This window comes from Erigeron canadensis, chromosome 6, assembly GCF_010389155.1.
Source record: "Erigeron canadensis isolate Cc75 chromosome 6, C_canadensis_v1, whole genome shotgun sequence".
In the NCBI taxonomy this organism is placed as follows: domain Eukaryota; kingdom Viridiplantae; phylum Streptophyta; class Magnoliopsida; order Asterales; family Asteraceae; genus Erigeron; species Erigeron canadensis.
This window is the reverse complement of record NC_057766.1, coordinates 7131927-7145709: the sequence shown is the minus strand read 5'-3', so window position 1 is coordinate 7145709 and position 13783 is coordinate 7131927. Positions and strand designations below refer to the sequence as shown.

The 13783-nt window shown below is 33.8% G+C and overlaps 1 protein-coding gene across 2 annotated transcripts; it reads left to right on the top strand.

Moving 5' to 3' along the window:
* Nucleotides 1–6838: 6838 nt before the first annotated feature.
* LOC122603511 (splicing factor U2af small subunit B-like) lies at nt 6839–12548 on the top strand. 2 transcript variants are annotated; one of them, XM_043776236.1, is made up of 6 exons: nt 6839–7177; nt 7946–8032; nt 8110–8191; nt 9486–9612; nt 10187–10655; nt 11215–12548. In XM_043776236.1, the coding sequence occupies exons 1-5, from the start codon at nt 6941–6943 to the stop codon at nt 10635–10637; spliced, it is 984 nt and encodes a 327-aa protein (XP_043632171.1). In that variant the 5' UTR covers nt 6839–6940; the 3' UTR covers nt 10638–10655; nt 11215–12548. The 2 variants fall into 2 exon arrangements, with proteins under 2 accessions (XP_043632171.1, XP_043632169.1); XM_043776234.1 differs by having other exon boundaries at nt 6840–7177; nt 12249–12548.
* Nucleotides 12549–13783: the final 1235 nt, after the last annotated feature.

Genomic DNA, 13783 nt, shown 5'->3' with positions numbered 1-13783 from the left:
GGAGTGTTTATAGGTAATGTCTTATAGGATAAAGTTTAATGTCTTATAGGATAATATCTTATAGAAAAGATAGAAACGAAGTAATGGCTAATGTCTTATAGGATATTGTCTTATAGGAGAAGGTTTAATGTCTTATATGATAATGTCTTATAGGAGAAGGTTTAATGTCTTATAGGAGAGGTTATTGTAGTATCAAGAATCACGTATCTGTCTTTAACAACGCATCTGACCTTCATCTTCATCAACTACATCGAATCAAATAACCTCTAAAAACCCTAATTCGTTCCAACCCAAATCTGATTGAAACTTGAATCTGGGCAACATTTTTAAGATCTCGAATCTTGAGACATAAAGCCAACTTGGCTCTGATACCACTGTTAGGTCCAATTGACCCATTAACATCAAGATCTGTACGAATCCAGGTATGCGGAATCCACCTGAATCCGTTCTTGAGGCTTTTAACATTCACACACATATATATGATAAGAACAAGAGATAAACAATAATAATTCCTTTATCATTAGTCAAATGATTACAATAACGAATCTGTTTACAATACATCTTAATGATTACGTATTACAATCAAAAAGACGACTCTTGATAATGAATTACATGGTGGACACGGGGCATAGATCTCTACCCCGATCCGTGAATAGCTTCTGACTAGTCTAAAACCATTAACTGAAACCCTATACCTATAAAACATATATATACTGACACATAATATATGGGCTGTACTTGGGCTTCACGGACGTATACTACCATATCATCTCATAGACATTAATGTGGTATAGATAACATCTCATACAACAACTAATGTCACGTATACTACAATATAGATAGCATCTCATATAGTTAATGTAGTATAGACATCATCTCATATGTAATGTCTCATACACAATGTAGTATAGATTAACGTCCCACACACAACATCTCATACAGCAGCCTTTTGTCCTGAATTGCATTGCAGCGGATAATAATAGGTGCACAGAAATTGCACTAACAATCATCTCCAACTACACCAATCATACCATCATCTCAATCAACACCACCATCATATCAACCTACACCAGCTTCACTAACCGTTCATATTTCGTAACCATCACCTTTAACACCGCTTCCATCTGTTGTTTCTCCAAATCCACCAACTTTTTCTCTTCCTCGATCAACAACTATTCATTCACCGTCACCTCTTTCTTCAACATTACCTCATGAGCCTCAACCAATTCCTGGCAGACGTTTAAAGATGCGATCAAGGAAAATGCATAAAGTGAATGGACCCTTAGGCTTGCTTAAGGTGTCAAAGAGAAAATTGAGAAAGAAATTTGTTGTTTCTCGCTCTTCATTTCACCAAATTGAAGAAGAACCTGCCAGTACCTCTGAATTTGATGTTGATCAGATACTTGATAATGTTATTTCTGGTTTGAATGAGGGCACTGGAGATGCAGTTGTGCTAGAGGAACAAGGAATGAATGAGGGAGGAGTTGAAAATTCCGGAGAGGTTGAGAGGTCCGGGCTAGGACAAGGGCAAAAAGATTATTAATGTGTTTATATTTTAATTCATATGTGTATGTACATACATACTTACTATATTATGTATAATAGTTAATATATATATATATTAACTATTATATATATACTACTATATATATATATATATTTGTCTGTTAGTTGATTAACGAAAACAAACAATCAATCATATTAGTTACACAGTTAGTTTCACTACGAGCCCAATACGAAACCAATAAGGTACCCATCCAATGGTGTGCATCGTATTGCAAAAGAATACAAGCCCAATACAAACGTTTGTATATGGCATTAGGAGTAGTCTAACAGAATTTATTGGTTGATAGGGATGACATCAATTGGGTTTTAGCTTGATACGTTGTGGGGCTACAAACCATTAAAGCGTAAGTTTCTAAATCTATTCAAACTCATAGGGTAAAAAACTTTGTGGCGTGGGATAGAGTTTGCAGTTCTAATGAAATATATATATATGGCTGCGGAACTTGCCGCGACACTCTTTATTTTCATCTAAGGTTAGTGAACTAAATGCTTATTAGTTAAAAGAGATCTAATTAAAGAAATTTTGATGTTTTTTTGTTGTGGTATTTGGAAGACAAACAATCGAATGGTTCTTAATAACAAGCATTTCCTAGTCAGCAAAATCATACAAGATATTAAGACTTTCAATTTTAGACTAGGTTTTATCGTATACGATGTATGATTGAAAAAAAAAATAAAGAGTTAATTGCATAAATCGTCCCTGTCGTGGACCTCTATTTGCAATTTTCGTCCCTAAGTTTAAAATATTACAGTTTTAAACCAAAAAAACTTTGTTCCATCAACACTTTTGGTCCTGACCATACGTCCGTTAAAAGGAGGTCACGTGTCTGGTACGTGATGGGTAATCTCGTAATTTGGCTTCGAGTTATTTACAGAAATCGTCCTTATCGTGAACCAACACTTTCAACTTTGGTCTCTAACTTCTAATAATTAACTTTAAGCCAAATTAGTTAATCTAAATCTAAAAACCCAAAATCTTAATCAACATATATTAAACTAAATATTATATACAAAGTTCTAGAAATAATATATACAAACTTTTAATAACTCACATCCAAACAAAGCTTTTAATATCAGAGGAGTTTTTCGTTTGAAAATAAAAGCTAAAGCTCTTTAAAAACTTCTCAAAACTCTTGCCAAACATGCCCCATATCATTTTTTTTTTCATTACTAAAAACAAAACTAAAATAACTCACCTTACATATAAATCAACTAGTGTTCAGGCCCGTCTAATAGACGGGTAGTCTCAAAATATATTAATCAAAAGTAAAAAATTGGAATTCAAATATATTAAATAGATATAACGAAATCAACTTGGAAATTTGCTAGCTGAATAGTCACTCCATCGATCAAAATACTCCTAAAGTTTTTCGTCCATTCACCATTGACCAAGCCATGTATGTTAGTGCCTTGCAAATGGCCAAAAAAAATATGGAAAAAATTGGTAAGTTCTATTAGTGTGTTTCTATGTATTTAATCCAAATTTAAAAAATAAACCCCAAACAAATTAACCATAAGAATCGAATAAACATCTTTGCATACAGATCCAAGAAAATTATTCAGGATAAAAAAAGAGAACCCAATCAAGGACATTCCAAACGTCGATCAAATGATTTTATCGGCTAATGCAAGAAAGATAGGGAAACAAATTGTTGATAAAAAATGAGTCGAGCCAAAAACTTTGCAAAGCCATCTCCTGTTGTGTTAAATCCGGAGTATATCTGTCATACACAAACTAAAATGATGAATTGTTCCACCATGCTAAATAATTTATCTAAAACATTCAACACCATCTTAATATGTAGCATTTTCCTTGTTAGAATAACAACGGCTAAAAAATTACACCATTAATGAGCTAGTTTCAAAACAGATTCAAAATAATCATACTCGATATATTAAAATAATCATATTCTTACTCGTAGCAAAATTCGACTTTTTTTTATCTAAAAGCTTATAGAAAGATATAATCGTAAATCTCAAGTATACACCATTAATGAGCTACTTTCAAAACGATATCAAAATAATCAAAGTCAATATATAGAAAGGTTATATAGGTTACAAATCCAAATTTTAGACTTTATATCTAAAAGGTTATAGAAAGATATAATCGAAAATCCTAAGAGTTAATATAGGTTACAAATCCAAATTCAATATATAATATTTAGATTATTTAAGTCATATATCACAACTTAATCAATATGAAAGCTAAAGAAGAAACATACGAAAATTAACTCCATATAAATATTGATTTCAGTTTACCCTTTTTTTTTCAACTTTAGTTAAATAAAATTTTTTACAGTTTCTTATATTCTAAAAGTGTAAACTATATAATTTGAAAAATACATACCAATTCATCAACAAATACCATCTCGAACGTTTTTATTATCTTCGGGTTGTTACACTCCGAAACAGTCCATACATGCACAACACGAAGTCGTAAATGATGGTTAACATGTGTTGGCTTAAGATCTTCAAGATGAACTAATGTGGTCATATTTTTTGTTGTTGAAGAAAAAACCATAACGAATCTCAAACTAAATTAAAAGAAATATTAATAACAATAACATAAGAATTCAATGTTAAAAAATAATAATAATGATTAATTATGTGCAAAGTATATAAAAAGAAAACCCTTTTGTAGTTGATCGTAGCTTTTTTTTGTTGTCATACGTGGGTTATATCATAGATTACTAATAAAACCGAAAAGTGTAAATTAATTATTTTTAAATTGGGTGAAATTGTAAATTGGTGATGGAAAACCAAAAAGTGTAAATTAATTATTTTTAAATTGGGTTAAAGTGTAAATTGGTGATGCAAAATCAAAAAGTGTAAATTAATTGTTTTAGATTGGTGTTAAAGTGTAAATTTGTGATGGAAAACCAAAAAATGTAAATTATTTTAGATTAGGGGAAATGATTAATCCTCCTAACAAAATAGCCTAAAAATCCTCCTAATTATTGAATGATAACATGTGAAAAAATCAGGGGGCAAAATTAGGAAATAGAATTAGTGGATACCACATGTCACCTTCTTAATGCTTTAGGAGGATTATTTGGCTATTTGGTTAGGAGAATTTATCATTTTCCTTTAGATTAATATTAAAAAATTAGAGGATTAATAAGGATGGAGGATTAAGGTAAAGGAGGGGGATTGGGGGTGCCAAGTGTACCCCCAACCCCCTCTTTTAGTTATATTATATATATATATATATAGGGGATGAGAATATAAGGTTGTTAAGTACTTAATAAAATATTCTCATATATATTAAACAATAAATAATAAAATATTAAGATGTGAGGGGTTCCACACCTAAGTTTAGGTGTCGGACAACCTTATATTCCCTTTTCTCATATATATCTATAATATAACTAAAAGAGGGAGTTGGGGGTACACTTGGCATTCCTAATCTCCCTCCTTTAGCATAATCTTTTCTCCTTATTAATCCTCTATTTTTTAATATTTATTTAAATTAATTTACACTTTTTGGTTTTCCATCACCAATTACACTTTAACCCCAATCTAAAATAATTAATTTACACTTTTTGGTTCTCATCACCAATTTACACTTTAAGCCAATTTAAAAATAATTAACTTACACTTTTTGATTTTCCATCACGAATTTACACTTTAACCCAATTTAAAAATAATTAGTTATACTTTTTGGTTTTCTATCACCAAGTTACACTTAAAAATAATTAATTTACACTTTTTGGTTTTCCATCACCGTTTTACAATTTCACCCAATTAAAAACAATTAATTTACACTTTTCGGTTGTATTATTAATCTATAATATAACTAACGTACGACAACAAAAAAGAAGCCACGATCAACTACAAAAGGATTTTTCTTTTTATATACTTTGCACATAATTAATTATTATTATTATTTTTAACATTGAATTCTTATGTTATTGTTATTATTATTTCTTTTAATTTAGTTTGTTGTCCATTATAGGTTTGTTATGGTTTCTTCCCCAACAATAAAAAATATGGCCACATTAGTTCATCTTGAAGATCTTAAGCCAACACATGTTAACCATCATCAACGACTCCGTGTTGTGCATGTATGAGCTGTTTCGGAGTGGAACAACCCGAAGAAAAGCAAAGCGTTCGAGATGGTCTTTGTTGATGAATTAGTATGTATTTTTCAAATTATATAGTTTACATGTTTAGAATATAAGAAACTGTAAAATTTTTAACTAACTTAGGTTGAAAGAAAAAGGGTAACCTGAAATCAATATTTATACGAAGTTAATTTTCATATGTTTCTTCTTTAGTTTTCGTATTGATTAAGTTGTGATATATGGCTTAACTAATTTATATATTATATATTAAATTTTTATTTGTAACCTATATTAACTCTTAGAATTTACGATAAATTTTAGGATCATTTTGACCGATGGAGTTGCTATTCAGCTAGCAAATTTCCAAGTTGATTTCGGTATCTATTTGATATATTTGAATTCTAATTTTTTGGCCTTGATTAATATATTTTAATACTACCTTCCATTGAACGGGTCTGAACACTATAGATTGGATTCTTTTCTTAAAAAAACCTAAAAAAACTTAAGAACCACGCGTACTTAGGGATGGCAACGGGCCGGGTATGGGCCGGGTTTAAGTAATCCCGAACCCGGACCCGATTAAAAATCTTCGTCCCAAACCCGGACCCGGACCCGACGGGTCCCCGTTTACTTACTAACTTTCGGATAACGGGTTTCCCCGCGGGTAACCGGGGACCCATTTAGTTTTTTTTTTTTTAAATTCTTATTTATTGATAGTTGTCTTAATTTTTTGTGAATCATAATAGATTTAAGGTTAAAGATCAAAACTTGAGTACATAAGACTCCACTGGCTTGTTTCTTTTTATCTACTGTAACGATGGGTAATTATTTTTATGTGTACGATATATAGGAGTGTTATGTAATCTGTTCAGAGTATACATATTATTTTTATAGTAATCTTTTGTGCTAACAATTCTTTTGGAAATAGAAATAACATTATTACTCCATGTAATATGTAAATATGCGGATCGGGTATACGGGTTCGAGGCGGGTATCGGGTATACGGGTCGGGTATTCGGGTTTTTATTTAAAATCATACCCAAACCTGGACCCGCAAAAAACATAAATATATCCCCATACCCAACCCTAAACCCACAAACCCGGACCTGAACCCGTCCAAAAATGTCGGGTTGTGGGTTCCCCCGTCAGGTACGGGTTTTCTTGCGATCCCTACGCGTACTTATGTGAAAAAATCTGTCAAAGTCTTTCCCCGTTCCCCTAAATATATATGTATTATAAAATAAAAAACCCTAGGCCTAAAATCTATCTGTAAAATCACAAAGAGGGAGAGAGAAAGAAAGTGAGAAAGAATGGCGGAGCACTTGGCATCAATATTTGGTACGGAAAAAGACAGAGTGAACTGTCCGTTTTATTTCAAGATAGGAGCGTGTCGACATGGCGACAGATGCTCAAGGCTACACACAAAACCGTCCATTTCACCAACGCTTTTGTTATCAAATATGTATCAGCGACCTGATTCCATCACTCCTGGTGTTGATCCTCAGGGCCATCCCCTTGATCCTCATAAAATCCAAGATCACTTTGAGGTCATCCTTTTTCTTTTTCTTTCCAGCTAATTAATTATATTATATATATACGAGAGCTCTTTCTGGGCTCGCTTCTCTCATCTCTAGTTTTTCTCCTTTCTTTTTCGAGAAAAGGTCCCATCATCCGAGTCATCCCGGACTCCAAAAAAGCAGAGGTGAGGTCCGGAGAGTGGGACGTACCCGCGCGTTGCGGCGGTGAGATGATAGTGTGATAGGTCATAGAGTGTGATAGCTAAATGCCTTGCGGCGGTGAGATGATAGTGTGATAGGTCATAGAGTGTGATAGCTAAATGCCTTAGCCGTACGGGCTCCGCTTCGGATTTAAAAATTCATTGAAAGTATATCGAATGACATCTCTAATGAAAGAGCATGAAATTTTAAGAACACCCATATAATTTTTATAATTTATCGATGTACGGTTTTTGAGATAAAAGATTTTGAATAAATTGGAGGAATAAATGATTTATGTAGGAGAGAGAAAACAAATGATTGGTTGAGATTTGAGGAGAAAGAAATGGTGTTATGTAAATATAGAATTCAAATATGGACTTTTTGAGAAAGTAAATGTTGAAACTTAAAATGTAAACATGTGAGATCTGCTTTATAGTATAGTATAGATATCACTCACCTAAAGAAAATTGTATACAAACCGATTTAAAGTTATAACGAATATTGTCATCAGTTCGTAATATGATACTTGATTTTATTCGTTTTATGAACTTTTTGATACATAGTTATAATTATAAAGTTTTCCATGTGTAACTACAGGATTTTTATGAAGATTTGTTTGAAGAGCTGAGCAAGTACGGGGAGATTGAAAGCCTAAACATATGTGATAATTTGGCTGATCACATGGTATGATTTTAAGTAATGTTTTTGGGTTTTTAGTTTTTCTTGTTAGACGAAGCTTTACGATTATTCTTTATGAACAGGTTGGCAATGTGTATGTCCAGTTTAGGGAAGAGGAGCATGCTGCAACCGCTCTTCAGAATCTGACTGGAAGGTTTTATGCAGGTACATACATATGGGTTTTTCTCATGTACATGAAACAGTTATTGTTGTACGGTTCAAAAGTCAACGATTTGTAGGTTCTTTACATCAAAGGGCTAATTGTCTGGAAAGTTTGATTCGTGCATAAAAAATTCGACCAAAATTCATTACACTCCCATGCCAAAAACCCATTTGGCCATTAGTTAATCCAGAAAAGTTTATACTTAGTAAGAAAGAACTTGGTTCTATATAGTGATTATTTGATTTCTATATCATTAATAACTTGAGAAGCTTTCATAACATCATGCCAGAGACAACCTTAGTATTTGAAATTTTTAAGTGGGTACGTGTGCAACATGGTGGCAGAAGTGAAGAGAAAAATTGTGCACCCATGGTACGATAGGGATCCTGATCGCTCCGGATCGCAAGTTGTATGGCAAAATCAGCATTCCTTATTGTGTTTATAAATCGTTCTAGGCTTCCCTGGTATGCAATTATGGTTGCATAAATCAAGTTTCAAGCAACATCCGAGTATGAGACACCTTATTAAGTTAATTTCTGCAGTTAAACGTCAAATCTTTTAATATAGCAATTATTAAAATGGGTATTTTTATATAAATTTTTGAAGTAATTACTCTCTAAAAGCATTGTTTGACCAAAAGTTCAATATAACAATTATTTGAGTTTGAAACACCTTACTAAATATTAGCATTAATATATCAAGGAAGTTTGGTTGTGACTTGTGATCGTATAACAATATAGGAAACTTACATATTAGGTAACGGTAAACCGTACCAGATTGTATGGTATATGGCACACAAGCGATTAGGAATGAGCCGACCCTCCGTCATACCTAGTTTTAGGGATATAGCAAACAACAGTCCCTTCTAATTAAATAACAATAATACATGCTAAAATCAATAAAATGTTTGGTTACAAGGATACAATATGAATGCTGACATTAGGTCAAGGGATGATTCGAGGTCTCACAGCTCTTCATATAAGACCATTGTCTTAAATGTGTGAGGGCCTTACAAGTTAGATGCTTTATATAATAATTTATAAGTGCAGATAATATATTATAGTAAATCGATTTGAGATGTTTGAGTAAATTAATCTAATTCTGATGCATTTTGAGTGAAAGCCATTGTATCTGTTTATATTTTATGTAGCATCAAGGTCTACGTCCTTCTGTTTCTTATTTAATATGTAGTTTTTTTCAAGGGTGACAGGCTTCGAGCCGCTCGTTTATTCGAGTAATTCAAGTTGTATCATCTTTTGTTTAGCATCAGATATTAAATTTTGGACTGTTCTTTAGGTCGCCCTATCATCGTGGACTTCTCTCCAGTGACAGATTTCCGTGAAGCTACATGTCGGCAGTATGAAGAAAACGTATGCAATCGTGGTGGTTACTGCAACTTCATGCATTTAAAAAAGATCAGCAGGTCAATTTGTTGTTATAAGTTGCTGTGCCTTCTATTCTGTATTTGGATGTGCATTATACAATGGTTATCTGATTTATTTTTAAATTAAACTGGTAGTAGTCAGTTTTGAGTATTGGAGCAAAATTATGTTTGCTCTGATTCTTTGATAAATTGGGGTTCAAAATGTCAAAGAATCGGTTTTTAGATGATACCTGTTGCATCAAAAGGTTTTTTAGGTATTGCATAGTTAGTAGTTACGTGCTTTATTTGCTCAAGATCTAGAAAATGTAAAAATGCCACTATTAGTCATTTGATCAAGTTTCTCGATAATCACTAATGGTCAAGAACTCATACAGACACAGTTGGATAGATAGTCTGAACTTCAAAAACGTAATCACATTCAGAGATGATCACCTGCAACTTGTTTTACTACAACTGTTTGTTTCCACATTCAGAAATGTGCATCATCTCTGAATGTGACCACCTGTGTAATTACTTAGAATTATATAAACCAGTCTCAAAATTTGCATCCAAATGCCTCCTGAAGTTATTACTCTGATCTGTTAACTGATATTTTATGTGTATGGTTTTTCAGAGAGTTGAGGAGAGAGTTATTCGGGAAAAGCCGAAGGAGGAGAAGTCGAAGCAGGAGCCACAGTCCTCAGAGGCACCGTGGTTATGATGAGCGTGGCCGAGGCTCAGGAAGAAGAAGCGGTGACTATGCAGATCATGATTACCGTCATCATGATAGGAGTGGCAGGAGGCCCAGAAGCAGGAGCCCCGCACGAAGAGGTGGACGTAGCAGAAGTCCTGGTGGAAAGAGAAACCGGAGCCCAGTTAGGGAAGGCAGTGCTGAAAGGAGGGCAAAGATTGAGCAATGGAACAGAGAAAGGGAGAAAGCAGATTCACAACCAAAAAACACCACTGATAACAATATCAATGATGGCGGCCTTAATGATGGAGGTGTTGCACCGAATGGAGACCAGTATTATGATCCTCTTCAGCAGCAGCATCAGCAACATGATGATGGAGGTTATGATAACTAGACAAAGTTGCATCATAGGGTTTGTTCCTTCTCTCTTCTATATTACTCTATGATCTTGCGTCATTTGTAGAGGTGGTAAAATGTGCGAGTTAGATGGGGTTGTTAAACGATACCGTCGATACTGTATATGTTTGGGTCAAAGTTGGTAATCTTTGGGTACGAGTCCTGATTAAAACCAATTTTTGTCTACTATTTTTCCATTTTTTGGTACAAGTCAGGCTGACATGATTTGAAACAAGGAAATAATGTGCAATATTCATTACTGACGTATATTATTTCATTAATTATGCAAGGTTTTGAATATCGATAATTAGGAGGTTTTTTATGGATTAACATTTAAAATTACAAGTTGGCCGGCTTTTGACTCATTTGACTGATAGACTCATTAAGTCATTAGAAATTTATTTTACACGGAATCTACCCATTAATAAGTAAATGGATATAATTTTGTTACCACGGGTGTGTTGGGAAATAATTAATGTAGGAAATTTCAAATTGAAAGAATAAAGTAGGGGTTTTTTTCTGAAATATCCTCACTTATGGAAGATATGGCTTACAGCCCACTTTCCGCTGTGCAGGACACAGGGTACAGGTTCACTAGCCATTTAATCTATTTTCTCCCTTTACACCCCTTTAAGGAAGACAGGGAGACGGGAAGAAAGGATCATTAGCTGCCATCGCTAAAACATAGAGTTAAATAAATAAAAAAATCTAGCCCAATTTTAGTCCAATTTATATTTCAGGTTGCTGTCATTTTTGTCATAAAAAAATCTTAACCCTTTTAATATTTTGATTGAAAGGTAAACTGTATAAGTTACCAATTAGAAGTGAGGGTGTGAAAGATAACCTGTCGTACACTTGATGATTTTGACTTTTTTATTTTGATAAACTCATTGTTCACAATATTTCATACTATGAAGTTAACTCGAATCCAAAGATTTGAAAGCTTCGGGGTTTTTTTAATGGGGCAATGGCGAACAGTGTTGGTTACGTAAAAGAGAAATTGGCCAACAGTTAGTCATATTTTATCCACTTTACCTTAAAATTATATGTCCATACATCTAGCCTTTTCTCTTCTCTCGGGTTGAATATTTTATGTCACTTTAGCTCTTTCAGGAGTTTCATTCGTCATTCCTTTCTCCCGTTTCAGCTGAATATTGCTTTCAGATTCTCAAATCTTCTTGACAAAAATTGGAAGTCTTTTTTTCTTTTCTCTTGGTGAAACCAGAAGTGTTATAGAAGGGGAAATGATATATCTATATCAATTTTTTGCCATCTACAACAAACGTACATATTGTACTGCACAGTGTACAACTGTATAATGCGTGCATTGTTGTATATGGCAAAATCTTGTTGTAGATTTATCACTCCCCTATAGTAATACGTCAACATACCCTGCTTGATATATCAGTTTTGTAGGAATGCAAGAATTAGATTTTGGGGCTCGGGCAATTCTTTCCATGATAAGTATAAAGGTTCCTTCTATTTGAATACAAGTATTTAATGAAGAAATGTGATCTTACTTAATCTACTAGTTTTGCAGGTTCAGGTATCCCTGCATCAAGGATCAGGCCTTATTTATTGCAGCTTACATCTATTTTTGTATATACAGGTTGACTATCCTCATCTACAGGGCGATTATATGAATTCATAATGTTACATGGGGAAGGAACTAATTGGAAGATCATGTGGCATGATAAACATCTAAGGCTGAGTTTTACTTTCGTGTGGCTTTTTCAGTGACGAACCTATGTTGAACCTAAGTATTGTATGTTTTCTTAAAATATTATGGACTTCAGTTTCTGCAGAGAATGGTGCTTGCACAATGTATCAATCAATGTATTTGCACTTTTAGCTTTGTATGACTTTAAAATGTTAGCAAGTTTCTTCTGCTCAGCTGGTACTTATTCAATGTGAGCTCTTTCTTGTCAAATTACTTGATTATACTAATATTATGCTCCTTTTAGGGGTGTTTGTGGGGTTTATGGTAATGCCAAGATACCTTTGCTTTGTCCCTCTGCCATTGGAAAACTGCATTGCATTGTTTGGTTAGTTGATCTGAGTTATCTGAATGAATCATCCATCGTATGTTGACATTTGTATTCTATGAAAATATCTGAGTTGACAAACTTTTGGACTTCTTGGTTCTCTTCAACCAGTTTGATAATTTTGGTCAATATAGGTTTGTTGTTTTAAAAATGTTGGCCGCATTTATGATCGATCTACGTTCAAATAAATAAGCAATATGCTAGTCTTCAAAACTCGCCTTGTATCTGTCTTTGTTAAGCCGACGGTTTATGGTGATGATTGATGGTGAACGGTGGTGGTAGTAGTGTAAGAATGTAGGGAAGAAAGTGTTTGGTTACATTGATAAAAAAAAAAAAAAAAGATGAGGTGGAGTTTTTTTTTTTTTAACGGCCAACAAATTTTCATTATAAATATCATGTCCAACAAAAAACTATGACATGTAAACAAGTACATCCTACTAAATAGAACATATCAAAGTTCTACCGAAGTTTACACAAACAATGGTCACCAAAATTTAGCCGAAAAATTGAATTCGGTCCCACTCTCCCCATTAGATCTCTTTGTGTTTTAGCCTCGCCTTCAGCCAATGGAATCCAATATTTTTGATCTTCTGGATGATGAGGTCAGAACTCATACGCCTTCTATTAAAGACTATGTTGTTTCGGGCTTTCCATAAGCACCATAAGGACACCATAATGAAAGCATTCACTCCGTTCCTCTAGTTGGCAGAGCCACACAGCTGTAAATGGAGGCCCACAGGTCTTTTTATCGAAGCAGGATAAAAAGAAGAGAGAGTCGACACCATTTTGCAATTTCCTTCCAGATTGTAAGAGCCATCGGGCAATAGCCAAATAGGTGCTCACTGTCTTCAAGCTCAGAATTGCAAAAACCACAGCCAAGGTTACTTGCAATAATCCCTCTCTTTGCAAGTTCCATCTTTGAGGGGAGTCTGTTCAGCGATAGTCTTCAACCGAACATATTCACCTTTAAAGGCATCCAATTATTCCAGAAATAGCAATCACCATCATTATATGGATTTGGGGCAAGTAGCTTTTTAATTGAGCAAACTAAGAAACCAAGGATAGGGTCCAAGCTCCACTACCATCTATCCCCGTTTTG

Excerpts from the sequence above, each read along its gene's own strand:
- LOC122603511 (XM_043776236.1), top strand. The coding sequence starts at position 6,941 with ATGGCGGAGCACTTGGCATCAATATTTGGTACGGAAAAAGACAGAGTG. Across the intron at positions 7,178-7,945 it reads AAATCCAAGATCACTTTGAG|GATTTTTATGAAGATTTGTT; the intron begins GTCATCCTTTTT and ends GTGTAACTACAG. Across the intron at positions 8,192-9,485 it reads GACTGGAAGGTTTTATGCAG|GTCGCCCTATCATCGTGGAC; the intron begins GTACATACATAT and ends ACTGTTCTTTAG.